Raw genomic sequence first — 19,879 nt, forward strand, 5'->3', positions numbered from 1 at the left:
GTGGAGGGTTTTTATTTTTTAACTACCTGCTCCTCCCTCACCCATAACTCTAGAATTGCCATCATGACAACAGTGAGTGGGTAAGTAGGAATGGTCTCATTGCATCTCCCCTCCTCCAGGGGGCTCTTCTACTCAATTTCTTCAAATTCTGGCAAAACAAAAAATTGCAGAACCATCATTATAGCTTCAAGGGCCAGGGATTGCCTTATAACTTAAGGCCAGGAGAACTGCAGCAATGAGGGCTGGTCAAGGGGACTTCTGCTGTGTATTGTCTCTTATTCGTAACCTTGGAACTAATGACCCAGGTGGCCCTAACTACATTTTTATGCTTGAATATGCTCCCACCCACCCAAATTCCTAAAGAGACACCTCGGACTGTGACTTAACTCAGATTGCCATGTGGCAGCCTCAATCAAAAGTTGGCTCTGATTGATTTGCCTCAATACAAAGTAAAGCAGCACAATGTGTAGTAAAGAGAATGCTGGACTTTCTGTCAGGAAGGTCTGAGTTTGAATCCTACCTATCTCAGATGCTTACTAGCTATGGAGAACCTGTATGACTAAGTCATCCAAATAACTTCTCTAGGCCTCAAGTTGCTCATCTCAAAGATGGGCCACCAGGCAGTACAGTAGATAGAGTGTCAGTCCTAGAGTCAAGAAGATTCATCTTCATGAATTCAAATCTGGCCTCAGACATGTACTCCCTGTATAACCCTGAACAAGTCATTTAATGTTGTTTGCCTCAGTTTCCTCATCTGTAAAATGAGCTGCAGAAGAAAATGACAAACCACTCCAGTGTCTTTACCAAGAAAATCCAAAATGGGATCACAAAGGGTTGGAAAAGATTGAACAATAACAACAAGATGGAATTCATTAATAGCACATACCTCAGAATTGTTGAGAAGATCTGATGAGATGGTGTCTATAAAGTATTTGTTAAAACTTAAGTTCTTCACATAAAGGACCTATTTTATTACTGTGGTATTATAGTGTCTTCTAAGAGAGATGACAGACACACCTTGGGGAAATTAAATAATTCATTTTCTAAGGAAATTCATTCATGTTAATTTCCCTTCCCTCTTCTCCCCCAATATATTGTCACTTTTTAAAGGACAAGGGTTTCCTTGCTGGTTTCTTTCTTCTCGACTAAGGATTGTGGAAAGTACAATAAGACTCATTCCCTTTCCTCAAGGATCTTTAAAAAGTTAGCTAATTTGTTTTTGTTTTTGTTTTTGCTTTGTTTTGTTTTGTTTTGTTTTATGGGGCAATGAGGGTTAAGTGACTTGCCCAGGGTCACACAGCTAGTAAGTGTCAAGTGTCTGAGACTGGATTTGAACTCAGGTCCTCCTGAATCCAGAGACAGTGCTTTATCTACTGCACCACCTACATTTCATAATTGTATCTAGTGTTTAACTATCATTGTGACAAAGAACAGATTCTACATTTGAGATGTCAAGCTTAATTATATTTCTTAGCTTAAATTGAGCTACCATCACAAATAACCCTATGGACAAAGATGGCACCAAATGGAAATTACCATTCGTGTTGAATCACTTGGTGGGGAGGCAGGTTAAAACTGTCTTGGATATTGCCCTGCCTTCAGAGAAATGTTCTATGAAGAGTCAGAAGCCATGGGTTTATGTGGCTAAAAATTGAAGGATAATAGCTAGTATTTTAAGATTTACAGAGCACTGTACAAATACTATTTTATTTTATCTTCACAAGAACCCTGGTGTTTTGTAAGATTTCTAGTTTCAAATTTTTCTCCCTCACTCCCCCCTCCCCAAGATAGCAAGCAATCTGATATAGGTTATATATGTACAATCACATTAAACATATTTCTGCATTAGCCATGCTGTGAAAGAAGAATCAAAGCAAAAAGGAAAAACCTCAAAAAAGAAAAACAAAAAAAATTAGAAATAGTATGGTTCAATCTGTATCTAGATCCCATAGTTCTTTTTTTCTGGATTTGGAGAGCATTTTCCATCATGAGTCCTTTGGAACTATCTTGGACCACTGTATTGCTGAGAAGGATCAAGTCTATCACAGTTGATCAACACTCAATTTTGTTGATACTGTGTACAATGTTCTCCTGGTTCTGCTCATCTCACTCAGCATTAGTTCATGTAAGTCCTTCCAGGTTTCTTTGAACTTCTCTTGCTCATCATTTCTTATAGCACATTAGTATTCCATTACATTCATATACCACAACTTGTTCAGCCATTCCCCAGTTGATGGGCATCCCCTCAATTTCCAATTCATTTCAGGCAAAATTTTAATTTTAATTCAGGTCTATCCATTGTACCACCTAGCTACCTAATCCTCTGTGGTGGTGTTTGGAAAAATGGATTCTAATTTAGATCTTCAGTTTCATTCTGGTTTTATGGGAAGATTGTCAGTTATAATTTGTTGATTTTTCTTAGAGAAACCTAGTAGTTCTGCCTTGGAACCTCAAGATGATTTCATAGCTATGCTTATTTTTCTCAATGACTGTCCTCTCTCCACTTCATTATTGGACCCTGTCTAATACTGTTTCACCCATCTGATGTAATTATTTTTGTATTAATTCTCCAAATCTTTCCTCATCTGACTCATGTGAGCTATAAGCTTACATCATCTTTGGCATTTTGGATTTTTCTAATGCTAATATATGGAAGTTGTGATGCAAAGCCAGTACTTAAAAGGTTCTTAGCTTAAAAGCTTTCTGGTCCATTGCTCCACTCAAAAATAGAGTGAGTAAGAGCTGGGGTAGGGGAGAGAGAGAGAGAGATTTGTTATGACCAACTCTGGAATTGTTTGCTATTTTCTCCCTTTATTATTCTAAGTGAATTAGTTTTGAGTCCAGAATGCATTTTATTTTATTTTGGGGTTGGGGGGGAGTGAGGCAATTGGGGTTAAGTGACTTGCCCAGGGTCACACAGCTAATAAGTGTCAAGTGTCTGAGGCCGGATTTGAACTCAGGTCCTCCTGATTCCAGGGCTGGTGCTCTATCCACTGTGCCACCTAGCTGCCCCTCATTTCATATTTTAAAAGGAAAAGATTGAGTCACTTTACTTCCTATTTAAAATTTTTTATATCACTTTGCTTAGATGGTATGATAGGATCATGGATGCTTAAGTCTCTTTAGCTACCTTTCTGTCTCTCCCCTATCCCTAACTGCCAAATGGCTTTTAAAAAGTTGGCTACAGTGGCAGCGAAGTGGCACAATGGATAGACCACCGGCCCTGGAGTCAGGAGGACCTGAATTTAATTCTGACCTCAGATGCTTACTAGCTGTATGACCCTGGGCAAGTCACTTAACCTTGATGACCTCCAAAAAAATAGTTTACACCTAAACTGCATTCTGACTTCTATCCCTGACATTATACCAAAGCTGCTCATAAGACAGTAGTGACTCCCTAATTGCCCACTTGAATGAGCTTTATTCAGTCATCTTCTTCCTCATCCTCTCTATAATTTCTGACATTGTTGGCCACCTTGACATATTTGGATTTGGATTGAGAGAGAATGCTTCCTGGTTCTCCTCCTACTTCTCTAAATATGATTTTTCTATCCTTTCCTAGGTTATCTTCATCCCAATCTTATCATTGGCCATCTTAACTTCTTTCAGCATTCTTTCTGTCTTAGCAATGGCTCTTTCATGGTCACTTCTAGTAAGTGTCAAAAACAAGTTTGGAACCCTCATCTTCTTAATTTCCAGGTCTAGCACAGCGCTATGCTGCCTTAGCAGTTGTCAGGTGCCACATGGCTTCTAAATCTGTATCTCTAGTCTTTATCTTCATGGATATGTGATGGGCACCTCAAATTTATAATGTACTAAATCAAGCTTATCTTTTCCCCAAAACCACTTTCACCTTCTAATTTCATTATTTCTATCAGTGCCCGTCTCATGTCTAATAATAGCAAAATTCAGGTGTTGAAAAAACATTTTCACACATCTCATTGTCTCCATTCTCTCCATATTCATTTATCCTTAATGCCATTTTCATGTGATCTGGTCATATAATGTTAAAATTACTGGGGTGTGGCAGATGGGGTAACCCAGGTTACCCCAAGCACGTGAAGACTTCCCCTGGTGGAATGGGCAGATGAGAACAATTTGTTTCAATGGCCATGGAGGCAGCTGAGGCAGGCTCTGTGGAGGCCTTAGAGCTCGGTTGGGCATCAAAGATGCCAAGGTCATCTACTGCATCCTGGGCCATCTCTGGTCATCTTGACTTTTGTCTCGCTGGAATCCAATGACTCTGGAAAAGAGAGTGAGGCCAAAGGCTTTGTACAACTCTGCCTCACTTAAATCTAAGTTACGTGTATAAGTCAATAGATATCACCCTTACCATTTTCCATTCCAAATATTTATGTGGACTAATTGTGCCTTCTGAACTCATATTGATCTGATCAGCCATAGTCAGACACACTGTACCTTAACCCCAACATAGAGATATCATTTTGGTCTTCTGAGCATAAAGGACAACAACCAACCAATGCTAAGAAACCTTTGGTGGATCCCTATTACCTATTAACTTAAATCTAAACTCTTTTTCCTGGCTTTCAACTCTTTCCACAGTCTGGAATGAAGCTACTTGTTAACCTGATTTCAGTTTCCCCATCACATCACCTTCAGCCAAACTGGAGTCCTAAGCATAACATGCACTTTCTCTCCCCCTAAGACATTGCTCAAGATGCTCTCTCTGGTTAGAATGTCTTCTTTCACCATCTTTGTCAAAATTCTACCCATTCTTTAAAAAGCAACCAAAATATCTCCTCTTCTATGAAGATTTTCTTGATTTTATTCATTGGCCACTTCCACCTCAGAATTCACTTCGAACTATGTTTTCTACCACTCTGATGCATTAACATCTAGCACTGTTATCTGGGTCTGGCTCTTTCTCCCCACTATGCTGTGAGATCCATGAGGGTGGGGACAGTACTTGTGCAAACTTTCTACCCCCTCTAGTGTCTTGTACAATGAATGTTGTTCACAGTAGGCATCTGCTAAGTATTTGTCATATTGAATTGGGTTGGTTTTTTCAGTGAAAAAATGGGCTTTATTGGTGGCACTAGAAATGTCTTTATGACTTAAATGTGCAAAATGCAAGTGTACAAATATTCTAATCAGCATGTTTGATATACAGATCATAACAAAAGCACCAGATATATTGCAGGGAGAAACAGGAAAAATCAATAGCTTTTGTTAATAAAGTGTCTGGTACCTTATTAAATTTAATCTCTGTTGATACATATATATACTCAGTAATATTTCCATAAAGATGCTTTGTAAAGAATCTGAAATTTACTATAGGGGCTTTTCTATACATCTAAAATTGTATCATTTTCTCCACAGAAACAAGCCAATGACCTTGTCAGCACCCTGATGAAATGTACACCCCACTACATTCGTTGCATAAAGCCCAATGAGACCAAAAAATCCCGCGACTGGGAGGAAAGCAGGTAATGTGAAGTCAAAGGAGGGGGGAAGGGAGCCCTATAAACAATGATTTCTTTGAGTCAACTGCTGCTGCAGAGAGAGGAGGAGGGAGGGGAGGGGAGGCAAGGTCAGGGAGAGAGAGAGAGAGAGAGAGAGAGAGAGAGAGAGATTGTTGCTTAAGTGTGGCTAAAGGTGTATTCTAACAGTCAGAGAACATGCTTATCCCTCCACTCATTCTCTGCCATCTTACCACAAAGACAGTTTGAAATGGCTCCCAGATATGCCCATCATAGGCTTTTTGTGCAATTTTTACTATATCAAGCCTATATAGTCTTCCCATCTCTGAAAATGATAGCAGTGCCACTCTGCTCTGAATTAGCAATTCGTTTTGTTGATTTTGGCCAGTTTGGGCACAATCCAGAGACAAAAATCACTCAGATTTGACAATACTATTGGCTTGTGATGGGTTTTTAATTTAGTTTGAAGCTCCGTATAGGCACTCTTTATGAACCCAGATCCTTGAAGGCATTAACAGGATGTGGCATATAATGCTTAGCCTCAGCCTCAAAAACACTGACTCTGAGAGCTGGTTTCAAAAGCAGGCTGTCCTTTCCTTTTGCTCTCATGAATCAGCTTGCTTATAAAAGCAGCAAGGGGAAAATACTCTACTTTCTGTCTCCCTATCCAAGGAAAGTATTGATGTTCAAAGCATGGCTGTGTTCGAGGGGAAACAGCTCTACGAGAGATGGGGAACATAGATGGCATTCAGAGACCCTCGCCACAGTTCCTTGGCTCCTTAACGAGCCCCATGTCACACAGATGCAGAGTTGCAGTCACCCAGATCCTTCTCCCTCATAAATATTTCTAAGGGACCTGTCCTGTTCAGGATAAGTAAAATACTTGATTGGGTACAGACAGTGCTAGGAGGTAATTCAAAGATGCAATGGAAAAAAAACCCATTTCAGGAGCCCTGACCCTGAACCCAAGTGGGCATGAGAAGGAAGATAAGGTGAGAAATCACGGGCATCCAGCACTGTGAACCTTAGAGGAAAGCACCAGTTATAGCTGGTGGTAAAAGGGCTTTTAACTCCTTTTGTGGTCCTAGATCCCTTTGGTAGGCCCGTGAAGCCTGTGGAGCCCATCTCAGAATAATATTTGTAAATTCATGCAATATATTATGTAGGATTATAAAGGAAACCAGTAATATTGAAATATGGTTATTAAATGTGTGTGTGTGTGTGTGTGTGTGTTATGTTCGTGGACTCCACAGGGGCAGCTAGGTGGCGCAGCGGATAGAGCACTGGCCCTGGATTCAGGAGGACCTGAGTTCAAATCCTTCCTCAGACACTTGACACTTACTAGCTGTGTGACCTGGGCAAGTCATTTAATCCTTATTGCCCCACCAAAATAGAATTCCTACACCATGGATCCCCATCTCTCAGGCAGAGTCGGGGGAAGGAAGGAAAAAAAGAAAAAAGAAATTTACATGATATCTGTGTTGTATATTTAGAAGGAATAGGGGGCAGCTAGGTGGCGCAGTAGATAGAGCACTGGCCCTGGATTCAGGAGGACCTGAGTTCAAATCCTGCCTCAGATACTTGACACTAGCTGTGTGACCCTGGGCAAGTCACTTAACCCCAATTGCCTCACCAAAAATAAAAGAAAGAAAGAAAAGAAGGAATAGCAAGTTGTATGTGTTGGATTTGCAGTGTCATATGTAGTCATCTTTTTTTTTTATACTCTGTTATGGAAATGCTTGTTTTATTCCATAAATTAAAAATTAAAAGGAAAATTGCAAAAGGAAAAAAAAAAAAGAAAATCCTATGTTATTGTTCCCCTTCTGTTATGCATTATGTTAAACACTTATACATATGTGTGTGTATTATATTAACATTTTTAAAATCACTTAGCTTATTACTTAGCTTAGATTGTCAGGCAAGGCTAGACCACGGCAGGTAGGGAGAAGGGAAGAGAGAGACCTCACAGGATCACACAATATAGAGTTGAAAGGAAGATTGTGCCAGGGACGGCAAAAGCCAAGGTAACTTAATTAAGCCCATATCTAAATTTTTAGCATATTTACACCTTAGAAATCAGCAAATGCTACAAACCATGGCTTGCTTTATGATTTTATTGACTGTCTAGCCTTTAAGTGATGAGGAAAAAAAAATTGATGATGCAAATTCAACTTAGAAGTGTGCCTTGTGTACATTTTTTTTTCTTTCACAAGAGCCAGTTGTTAGACTTTTTTTTGTTTGTTTTTTGTTGTTGTTGTTTTTTGTTTTTGTGAGCCAATTTGGGTTAATTGACTTGCCCAGGGTCACACAGCCAGTAAGTGTTAAGTGTCTGAGGCTGGATTTGAACTCAGGTCCTCCTGACTCCAGGGCCGGTGCTCTATCCACTCCGCCACCTAGCTGCCCCCAGTTGTTAGACATTTAACAGCACACCCTTGGCTGGAAGGGACCTTAAAGGTCATTTAGTCCAACACTCTCATTTTATAAATGGAAGAAGGGCAGCCTAGAGAGATTGAAGTATTCTCTCTAAGAATAAACCCCAGGTCTTCTGGCTCCAGATCTAATCCATGCTATTATGAAGTGCCTGGCTCCTGTATCACATGCAAGTCAGTTAGAGAGCTAGGATTAAAATTTTCCAAATTGCTTATTCATAACCCTGTGCAAACCTGACACTAAACAGCTAGGAATCAGCTATTCATATTTTAAGAAATATTCAGTAAAGGAAATTACATTGCATCCCTCCCATGATCACCCCTTCTTGGATATCAGTAAGTCAACATCAAGAAGTTTATCTTTAGGCATAACCTGAACATTGGGAGAACATCAGTTGTTGTTTTGATTCAACTATTTTAAAAACTTTTACACTTTCCATTTTATTGATGTGCTTTTTTTTTACTTTATAAACACTTACAAATTACCATGACTTCATGAGAGGTCTCTTATAACAAAGGAAATCAGTTAAATAAAGCCAATAATATAGTGACCTCAACTGAACATGTGATGTTACCCATCTATAGTAGTCTCCCTCCTCTTATTACAAATTAACATGATAATTTTACTGCATGTTTGAAAGGAATAGCAAGTTGTGCATAGTTGATTGCAGTTTCATATGCAATCATCTTTATTGTACTATGTTATGGAAATGCTTATTTTTTTTATTCCATAAATTATAAAGAAAAGGGGGCAGCTAGGTGATGCAGTGTATAAAGCACTGGCCCTGGATTCAGGAGGACCTGAGTTCAAATCTGACCTTAGACACTTAACACTTACTAGCTATGTGACCTTGGGCAAGTCACTTAACCCTCCTTGCCCAGAAAAATAAAAATATATAAAGGGGTGGGGGAGCAAGTTAATAGAGAACATCAGTTTTAGGAAGTTTAACAGTCTTTACATAGTAATAATCTTTATTAATAGGAGCATCTCTTCCAATGCATCTTCTACAACATAAGTGGTTTTGCCACCACTTCAATTTTCAGTTTTCTTTTCTGAAAAATGAACCCTAGTTATTTTTAAGGCCAGGTGACTTCTAGTATGGTGATTTCCTGAAACAAAAAGGAAAAAATTCTCCTTGTGTTCCACCTTTTATGATATCCCCTGAAATTAGGGTTATTTTTTTTTTACTAGATAGATGGGAGAATTACATCTATAGCATGTAGCTATATTCTCTTCCTCCAGCCACTGTGAGGCTGGAGTTTACACTACAGAGGCTAAAGATTCACTACTTCTTTCCCCACCCCATCTGTCCCAAGAAATACCATTTTTATATTGTCCATGAAGCTATAATGTACTTTACATACATTATCTTACTTAATCCTTAACAATCCTATGAGGTAAGCAATTCAGAATTATTTGTTGTCCCTATTTGGCTGATGGGGAAACTGAAGCTCAAAAAAGTCAGGTGATGTGCCTAAGACCATCCAACTAAATAGTGGCAGAACTGGACTTTGAGGCTGAGACAGCAAATACCCTCATCCTCCTCACTGTCCCCACTGGATTTATGCTGGATTAGCACCGGCATACTCCATTTCTGACTATATTCTCCCTCCCCTCATAGGTCAGAGGAAAGAAAAGAAGGGAAGAAAACAATCACCATTGGCACTTGTCAAAGAAAAAATATTAATTATGTGCTCAGTGTTTTAGACATGTTGGCCAGAAACAATTTTCATTCATTTAACATTCTAAATCCAAGAATTTCTAGCTAGAGAAACGTCCAAACTGATACAGTCAACACCATTCTGTCCGTCAGCTCTGTACCATAAGACACTTTAAGGTAACATTTATAGGAATCTTGAACATGGAGAAAGAAAGGGGAAAGGGAACAGGCATTTACTATGTGCCAGAAACTGCACTGAATGCCTTCCAAATATTATCTCATTTGTTCCTCACAACAACCCTGGGAGATAGGTGGTATTATTATCCCCTTTTAATAGTTAAGGAGGGAGCAGCTAGGTGGCGCAGTGGATAAAGCACTGGTCCTGGATTCAGGAGGACCCAAGTTCAAATTCAGCCTCAGACATTTGACACTTACTAGCTATGTGACCCTGGGCAAGTCACTTAATCCTCATTGCCCTACCCCCCCCCCAAAAAAATAGTTAAGGAAACTAAGACAAACAGAGGTTAGGTAACCTTTCCCAGGGTCACATAGCTGGTAAGTTTCTAAGTCCTTGGGGCTACTAGTACTTTATCCACTCCCTAGCTACTAGTGAAAACTACCGTGTATTCATTTTACTTATATTCAGCATATACTTAAATATACACTATTTACTGTACCTCGTAGCTTCCTCAGAATAACTTCTTGATTCCAGGTCACTGTTGACTCCCAAGTCCAGCACTCATGGAATAAGAGCTCAAGGAATCTTAGAAATAAATGATTTTGGGGCAGCTAGGTGGCGCAGTGGATAGAGCACCGGCCCTGGATTCAGGAGTACCTGAGTTCAAATCCGACCTCAGACACTTAACACTTACTAGCTGTGTGACCCTGGGCAAGTCACTTAACCCCAATTGCCTCACTAAAAAAAAAAAATTTTTTTAAAAAAAAAGAAAGAAAGAAATGATTTTGTAATTCCCCTAACACTACAGTCCTATCCTAGCTAGAATTCATCAGCTAAGCCACAGCAAATGGGACAACTGAGGCTGTAACTTAAATTGACTCCATGAGTCTTCTTCATAACACTGTCTTCCTTTAGGAAGGTATACTGGTTTCCCATTGCCACCTCAGTATTTATCGAACAAATAGTTATTTAGCTTTCCAGCTTTTCTGGGGTTCTCTAAGCTTCCTGACCTATGTATTGGGAGCGGGCACAACAGGCGTGTTGAAAATCAGTGACTAATCAAAAGGCATCTGTACTGCTGGGTGTCCATACGCAGCCAAAGCTTAGTTCTCATTGGACTCTGTTATCCAGACCAAAAATTGTGTGCAGTTTGCGCATTGTGGGTTTGGTGGATTTTCCCTCCTCCCTGAAAAATGTGTTTCTGTTTGGATCCTGGCAAAACCACTTGGCCTGAAATCTGAAATGCTGCCATAGCACAATTCTCAGGCCTTGACCTACTTGAGGTTAATGGCTAATGGGAAGCTTGACGAGAGGACTCCTTTCTGGAGGAGAAAACAATGCAGGGTCTGAAACAACATGGTATTGCTAGAAACTGTCTGATGTTGTCAAGGAGGCAGCAAAGGGAAGACTAATGAGGCTTGGCAGTGCTTTCCAGATGTGAACATGAGAGAAAGCTACAAACAGGAAAACATAATTTTTAAACATCTCATCTTTACCATGAAGGTGGTGTGGCTGCTGCTGGTGGTAGTTGGACATAGGATTGCCTTTGATTCCTTGACTACAAAAAGATACACACAGATTTTTTAAAAACAAAAAAATTCTCCTTTTACATGTGATTTATACCAAAGGAATATCTCCATTTACATCTTTGGATGGTCACTCCTGAACTTAAAATCTCAGAATGAAGCTAAATTTGAAAATTACGAAATTCCTATTAAAATAAGTCTCCTGGAATGTGGTTGAATCTGATTTTAAGAGCAAATGGATAGGAAAAAAATAGCAACTTGTTTTCTCTGAACTGGAATAATCGAGTCCTTTGAAAGTCAGAGTATGCAGCTGCCATTACCCAGATATTTGGGAGGAAAGTAGGTTATTTTTTTTTTCTGAATTGTCTGGACAGTCCTGACTATTTACTCTTATCCCAATCACATTTATACATTTCTTTATAATAGGCCTCTTAAATCTGCAAACATTTCTCAAAGTTCCTGTTCATCCTGGACAAATTAAAATGAAACCCCTTTTATGTAAACTATTCAAAGCAGTGAAAAAAAATAATAATTAAGACCCTAAATTGAACATTTTTTCTTCCCACCTTCCATTTTCCATTTGGAATCAATCGCTATGTTTTATGAATGACATGCAGGGATGTCATTGGACAGGTCTCAAATCAGCATTTATTAAGTGCCTGCTTTTTGCCAAGTATCTGAAATAGTCTCTCCTCTCAAGGAACTTATAATTTAGCCAGAGAATACAACATGTACAGATTATAATATACTATATATAGTATTATGTATGTAATATGTATGTGTACACATACACATAAAATATATATATACATGTTATTGATGGGAAGGGACCAATGTCTGGGAGGATGAGAGAAGGCTTCATGAACGAGGTGGCACTTGAACAGAGCTCTAAAGAAACTCGAGATTCTAAGTTGTCAAGGTGAACAGGGAGAGCATTCCAGTCAAAGGAGGGCATCTGGTGCCAGGAATAGACATTGGACTTATAGTCAGGAGACTGTATAAGTCTTGTGTGTCTTAGCACTGCCACTAATTCCTATACTCCTGGCCAAGTCTCTGGACCTCTCTAGGTTTCATTTCCATTATCTATAAAATAAAGCGGCGGGGGGGGGGGGGGGGCTGTTGGGGTTAAGTGACTTGCCCAGGGTCACACAGTTAGTACGTATCTGAGGTCAAATTTGAACTCAGGGCCTCCTGACGCCAGGGCTGCTGTCTCGAACTTGTAATAACATTGGTGGCCCACAAAATCATTAACTCAAATGATCATAGATACATGTTCAAAGTGGGAGGCTAAAATGTCTGGAATTCATCCCCTCCTTAGCTTCACTTCTCAATCCCCATTTTCATTTACGACTTCCTTTTAAGTGCCAGCTTTTACATCATCACCATAGCTAACATTTATAAAGCATTTTAAGGTTTGCCAAGCACTTTACAAATATTATCTCATTTGATTCTCACTCTGGGCAGTAAGTACTTTTATTATTCCTATTTCACGGTCACAGAAACTGAGGCAGACAGAGGTTAAGTGACATAGCTAGTAAATATCGAGGCAGGATTTGAACTCAGATCTTCCTGATGCCATGTACTATGCTCTATCTACTGCCTGAGTAGTGATCTACTAGAGAAAACTACCTTTATTCATTCATTTTTGAATTCTATATATTCTTATATACAATTATTTTATCTTCCCCATTAAAATGCAAATTCCTGGAAAGTAGGTATTGCTTCTCTTTTATCATAAGTTCTAAGCACAGTTCCTGGCATGCAGTAGGTATTTATCAATTGATCAGAAAACTAACATAATAATTGATCCACATTGGATCGGGCCTTTGTTTCTTCCCATCTTGTCCTCAGCAACTTTTAATATAATTAGCAACAGGAATGATCTAGGTATTTCCAACTGTGTTTCCATACAAGTCATGAGAATTTATTATCCTATTAAAAATAGTTTTGGTTTACCCTGTGGAACATTAGGTGGTAGATTCTAGGGTGATTTTCTCAGGATCCATTATATTCCATGCCTGTTCCAAAATATATTGTTAGTTTAGTGCTGTGTACTGACAAAAAGAAAAATAGAGTTACTAAAAGGGGATTTGCAGAACAAAGATGTTTGAATTTTCATTGGTCACAAGTACTTTGTGTGGGCATTTGTAGTTATGAGCTTTTATTAGTCTTCTTCTAAATTTAGATGATAGGCAAAATCTAGTCTCTTCAAACTTGCATCAAAATTAAACTCCAGTTAAGAAAACAGAAAAGGAATTCATATTCTGGATCCAGAATCTTTCAGCTAAAGTCAAAAGGCATCCAGTTCCCTCTGTCTAATACTAATAATACCTAACTAGCATTAATGTAGCGCTTTAACATTTGCAAAGTATTTTACCGCTATCATGCCATTTAATTATCACAATGACCTAGAAGGTAGGTATTGTTATTATTATCATCCCTATTTTACGGATGAGGACCTGAGGTCAAGTGACTTGTCCAGGGTCACACAACTATTACATATCTGAAGGGGGATTTGAACTCTGCTCAAGTCTTTTTTTTTTTTTTTTGCGCGGGGCAATGAGGGTTAAGTGACTTGCCCAGGGTCACACAGCTAGTAAGTGTTAAGTGTCTGAGGCCGGATTTGAACTCAGGTCCTCCTGAATCCAGGGCCGGTGCTTTAACCACTGCGCCATCTAGCTGCCCCCATGGGCAAGTCATTTAACCCAATAGCCTCACCAAAAAAAAAAAAAAGAATACTGGAAAGGGAGGGGACAGGTGGGGTAAGTAGGTGGTACAGTGGAGAGAGTGCTGGGCCTGAAGTCAGGAAGAGTCATCTTTGAATTCAGGAAGAGTTCAACTAATCAGATTTATCTAGGTGTATGTTTCATTGTTGGTGGTCTAAACAGTAACAGAAATAGATATTCTTCAGTGTTTCAACACGGTTTCCTCCATTTCTGAATTAGGAGTCTATTAGGAAGGAAAATTATTACTAAGAAATACAAAGTATAGAACCTTTGGGTGTTAATTAACTTTCAATCTCTTGATCTCCTTTTGCTTCTTACAGGGTAAAGCATCAAGTGGAATACCTGGGATTGAAAGAAAATATCCGGGTCAGAAGAGCCGGTTATGCTTATCGACGAGTCTTTCAGAAATTCTTACAGAGGTAATGAACAAATGACCTCACTGTCCACTCTTTGACAGGGCTTTGCAATAGGATGCTAAAGTTTTGCCAAAATGAGGATGCAAACTGTGACCAGTAGATTGTGAACCTGCTAAAGCATCATAAATCCAGAGTTCATTTTTTTTTTTTTGCAGGGCAGTGAGGATTAAGTGACTTGCCCAGGGTCACAAAGCTAGTGTCAAATGTCTAAGGCCGGATTTGAACTCAGGTCCTCCTGAATCCAAGGCCAGTGCTTTATCCACTGCGCCCCCTAGCTGCCCCAGAGTTCGTTATTGCTCTCCTAGCTCTGCTGGTCTGTCTTTATACTATCAAGTTAACAGTATAAACAAGGTTTCAAAGGAATGTTTAGCCTACTTGAAGGTTTTCAGTAGTCAGTAAGTATTGATTTAATGCCTATTTTGTGCTAGGCACTGTACAAAGAAAGGCAAAAGACTATCCCCATCTTCTGGAGTTTATAGTCTAATGGGGGAGACAAAATACAAACAACAAACTATATACAGGTTAAGTAGGAAATAATCAAGAGAGAAGGTACTAGAATCGAGAGGAATAGAGATGGGGCAGCTAGGTGGTGCAGTGGATAAAGTACTGGCCTTGGATTCAGGAGGACCTGAGTTCAAATCCGGCCTCAGACAATTGACACTTACTAGCTGTGTGACCCTGGGTAAGTCACTTAACCCTCATTCCCCTGTCCAAAACAAAAAAACAAAATAGAGGAATAGAGAAAAGCTTCCTGTAGAAAGTGGGATTTTAGCCAGGACTTGAAGGAATCCACGGAAGCCATGAAAGAGTACATATGTAAGTTAGTCAATGCCCTAATTCCAAAGGTTATCTCTGAAGTGTTTCATATTTGACAAGAACTTCTACTTTGCTGGGTTGTATATAAAAATAATAAAACTAAAGTTCTTTTTTATAACTGTTCTATAGTTCAAATTTTAATTCAATGTGACCTCTGTCCTAAGTGAATCTAATGTGAGATTTCATCCCACTTTGAGTATCTATTCGATCTCCTCTCTTACTCTACCTTGTAATGTAGGCCATGTTCTGATTCTAGAACAATTGTATTCTCCTGGATAGTGTTCGAGATAATCAGTTCTAGTGACCTGAAAACAGGATGTAAAGATATGTTGTAATAGAAAACTAAAAGTCTCTGTAGAGGCTCAGCCCCAGCCTTTGAAACCCAATACTTCCTAGAAGACCGTTTTTCCTATTGGGCTAGTGTTCTATTTCCGCTATCATATGTTTAGGACTGCCTGGCAAGAGGAACAAGACTACCTAGCATGAAATGTCAGTTGAGGTTAAAAAACAAAACAGCAGAGGACATGGGAGATAGCATCTTTCAATCTTTGAGTGAAATAACAGTAACTACAAAGAACCCTCTTCCTATGATTGGCCATTTGGGAAATGAATGGCCTTGACATGCTGTTCTACCATCAACACAGTACCATACTTCTATTATAACCTGCTATCATCTCTACCAGATAGCCCATGATGACTTTTTTTTAATGTTCCATTTTTATTTGCTTATAATAATTTAGCAGGGTCTGCTCATCTTAGGTTATTTAAGCTACAGGCCTCCGGATGAGGATGAATACCTAATTAGAAAGACTCCTTTTTCTGGCTATTTCTTTTTTTTTTTAACTTAATAGTATTTTTTCCCAATTACATGTAAAGATCTATTTCAACATTCATTTTTATGAGCGTTTGAGTTACAGATTTTTCTCCCTCCTCCCTAAGAGAGTGAGCAATCTGACATAGGTTACACATGTATAATCCATGATGACATTTTTGCATGAAAATTGAGGTTGGGTTCCTTCTTGATGGCAAGGTTCTCCAAATATTCCTGGGATTCATTAATCAATATACTAATATTTATACAGTTCTTACTATGTGCCGGACACTATGTAAGTGCTTTACAATTATTGTCTCATTTGATTCTCAAACAAACCCTGGAAGATAGGGGTTATTATTGTGCCCATTTTGTAGATTAAGAAACTAAGGCAAACAGATTAAGTGACATGCCCGAGGTCACACAGCTAGTAAATGTCTAAGGCCAGATTCTAACTTGGGTCTTTCTGTCTCCAGGCCTGACACTTTATCCACTGCAGCACCTACATGTGGCTAAAGATAGCTAATATTTATATTGTGCTTATCATGTGCCAAGCACTAAAGTTAATGCATATGGGTTTTGTTTCACTTACTAATTAGTAAATAGTAGGATATAGCTTTGCATACAAGCATTCATAACCACTTTTTTGTCAATAAAATGGATAATTTATATTTTGCTTAAAATTATAAAGTATATGCACAAATAAAAATCAATATAGTTAAAAATAGAAGTGCAACAGTTAGCTGGGAAAATACAACAAAATTTTCACATTAATTTCTGATAACCAAGATAATTAGTTAATTAAATATATAAGAATAAGAGCCCAATAGATGAATGATTAAATTATATGGAGTCTATTTTCTTTTTTTTGCTTGTTTGTTTGTTTTTGGGGGGCAGTGAGGGTTAAGTAACTTGCCCAGGGTCACACAGCTAGTAAGTGTCAAGTGTCTGAGGCCAAATTTGAACTCACTTCCTCCTGAATCCAGGGCCGATGCTTTATCCACTGTACCACTTAGCTGCCCCCTGGAGTCTATTTCCAAAAGAAAGCCAAGCTATAAGCAACCATGCTTTAAAATCATACAAATAACTAATGGTGGGAGAAATTCAAATTAAAGCAATTCTGAGGTCCCATCTTATACTCTTTCTTAAAAATGATAATAAACATTTTTATTTAAAGTTGTGAGTTCCAAATTCTATGCCTCCTTCCCTCACCCCCCTCCCTGAGGTGGTAAGTAATCAACTATAGCATAACCACTTTGTTTGTTTGTTTGTTTGTTTTTTGGGGGTTTTTTTGTGAGGCAATTGGGGTTAAGTGACTTGCCTAGGGTCACACAGCTAGTAAGTGTTAAGTGTCTGAAGCCAGATTTGAACTCAGGTCCTCCTGAATCCAAGGCCAGTGCTTTATCCACTGCACCACCTAGCTGCCCCTTCTCTATTCCTCTCGATTCTAGTACCTAGCATTGAATCACAAAATTCTACAGAATCTCCTCTGTGAAATCTATCATCCCTTAAAAGAGATGAGCTTAACTATCTAAAAGTAAAAAACAAAGTAGATGGTAAACATCTGGAAATAGATGATCAAGGTTCTGATCTTTTTTTTTTTTTTTGGTTGGGCAATGAGGGTTAAGTGACTTGCCCAAGGTCACACAGCTAGTAAGTGTCAAATGTCTGAGGCCGATATTTGAACTCAGGTCCTCCTGACTCCAGGGCCAGTGCTTTATCCACTGCGCCACCTAGCTGCCCTGATTCTAGCACTGCTGCATATTGTCTCTGACTTTGACAAGTGACCGACCTATCCTCTTTGATCTTCAGTTTCCTCAAATATGAAATGGGATGGTTGGACTAAACAACCTTTTAAGAAACCTTCTAGGGGCAGCTATGTGTCACAGTGGATAGAGCACTGGCCCTGGATTCAGGAGGACCTGAGTTCAAATCTGACCTCAGACACTGGACACTTACTAGCTGTGTGATCCTGGGCAAGTCACTTAACCCTCATTGCCCTGCAAAAAGAAAGAAAGAAAGAAAGAAAGAAACCTTTTAGCTCTCTGCTCTAGAATCTGTGTCTTGCTCAAGTAATGGCCTTTATTTGAATGGCCAGCCCCTTGGGTTTCCATTAGGATAGATGGATGGATAGATAAAAAGATGGAGGGAGGAAAGGAGAGTGACAGAGACAGAGAGAGCTTAGAAAAGTGCTGTTAACAGCTTCACAGAAAACAGCCTAAGCCTGGCACATAAGCAGGTGTTTAATAAATGCTTATCCCTTTGCTTTAATTTGGGAAGTTACATGGTACATGAAATGATCCTAAGCTCCTTATGGTTACAAAAGCCCTACTTCTGAAAACCAGTTTTGCTGTTCTGGCTTTGAATCATGACTTGCCACCATCTCACAAGGACTAAAATTTCAGGTAGTTCAGGGGCAGTGGAAATACAGTGGGTGTCAAAAGCTATTTTTAACTTGCACTAATGGTGCATAAAAGACATCATGAATATGTATGATTGGAAAAAGAGGTAAAGCAGTAATGTTTTGAAAATGAAGGCTAACAGATAGCTACCTTAGTGTTACATTGGCATCCCTAAAAAACAAAAGCAAACAAAGGCCTTCAGCACATTTTGTAGATGCTTTAAACAAGATTTACAGAAAAGTTGGGGCAGCTAAGTGCTAAAGTGGATAGAGCACTAACCCTGGAGTCAGGAGGACCTGAGTTTAAACTGGGCCTCAGACTCTGACTAGCTGTGTGATCTTGGGCAAGTTCCTTAACCCTGATTACCTTAAAAAAAAAAAAAATTATAGAAAAGCAAAGTAGAAGATGTACAATATGCAGAGGGGAGTTGAGAAGCATAAACATCAATGTCTCATTAACCAGACCCCTATTGGCAGGATTCAGGATCATCTGGGTCTGAGCAAGGCTAAAATTTGCTTTTGAAACTCACAAAATGTGCTGAATAATTTAATAGGTTAGACGAGACTATACATAGGGAAATGTTTGGTCTACTTAAGAAAACAGACTTTTGGAGCGTTTTTAACACATTGAGGCAACAATTACGCATACTATGTATTCACTTGTCAATTGAAAATGATACCTTTTAAGGAGTACCTACTGGGGGCAGTTAGGTGGTATAGTGGATAAAACACTGGCCCTGGATTCAAGAGTACCTGAGTTCAAATCCTGCCTCAGATACTTAACACTTACTAGCTGTGTGACCCTGGGCAAGTCACTTAACCCCCATTGCCCCACCAAAAAACAACAAAACAAACAAAAAAAAGGAGTACCTAGTAATGCCTCCCTTTGAGAAATGTATTTCTCAGAAGCAGTATGGATTAGAGAAGTGGGAAATAAGGTTGGGTAGGAAAGTTAGAGCCAGAGTATAGGGAAGCCAAAATACTAAGCATAGGGATTAAGGCTGGATGTAATGGGCAGTAGAGAGTTGTTACAGGTTTTTAGAGAGGGGAATATTATAAAGGCATTGTTTTTAGGAAGATTGATCTGAGGATATTCAAGTGAAGCTATTCTGTAAGTAGTTGGACATGATTAAGTAGAATACAGGTAATGAGAAAAAAGTTAGAACTAAAGATAAATTGGAAATCATCTTTATGTGAAAGCCTGTGGCAGAGACTGGGAAGGGGGGGGGGGACTTCAGTGAGTGTAGGGCAAGAAAAGGAGAGGACCAAAATGGCACTTTTACATATACCCACGACTAGAAGAAAAGGAAGAGGGAGAGTGACAGAAGAAGAGAAGCAGGACATCGAAGTGCCCAGTAGTCAAGGAAGGCTAGCATTATAAAAAGGATGGTGTGCTAAATGCTTCCAAGAAGTAGAATAGATTTGCCCCCCAAAAACATTCTTTGGTGGTACTTTTTTGTTTGTTTGTTTTTTG

At 39.1% G+C, this 19,879-nt stretch overlaps 1 protein-coding gene across 1 annotated transcript in view; it reads left to right on the forward strand.

The window, feature by feature from the left end:
* MYO1E (myosin IE) overlaps window positions 1-19,879 on the forward strand; it is a 238,269-nt gene that overhangs the window by 157,416 nt on the left and 60,974 nt on the right. The window contains exons 17-18 of the mRNA XM_043988760.1: window positions 5,341-5,447; window positions 14,282-14,380. Of these exons, the coding sequence (XP_043844695.1) occupies window positions 5,341-5,447; window positions 14,282-14,380 (206 nt within the window). The remainder of the gene's footprint in view (window positions 1-5,340; window positions 5,448-14,281; window positions 14,381-19,879) is intronic.

This window comes from Dromiciops gliroides, chromosome 2, assembly GCF_019393635.1.
Source record: "Dromiciops gliroides isolate mDroGli1 chromosome 2, mDroGli1.pri, whole genome shotgun sequence".
Lineage (NCBI taxonomy): Eukaryota > Metazoa > Chordata > Mammalia > Microbiotheria > Microbiotheriidae > Dromiciops > Dromiciops gliroides.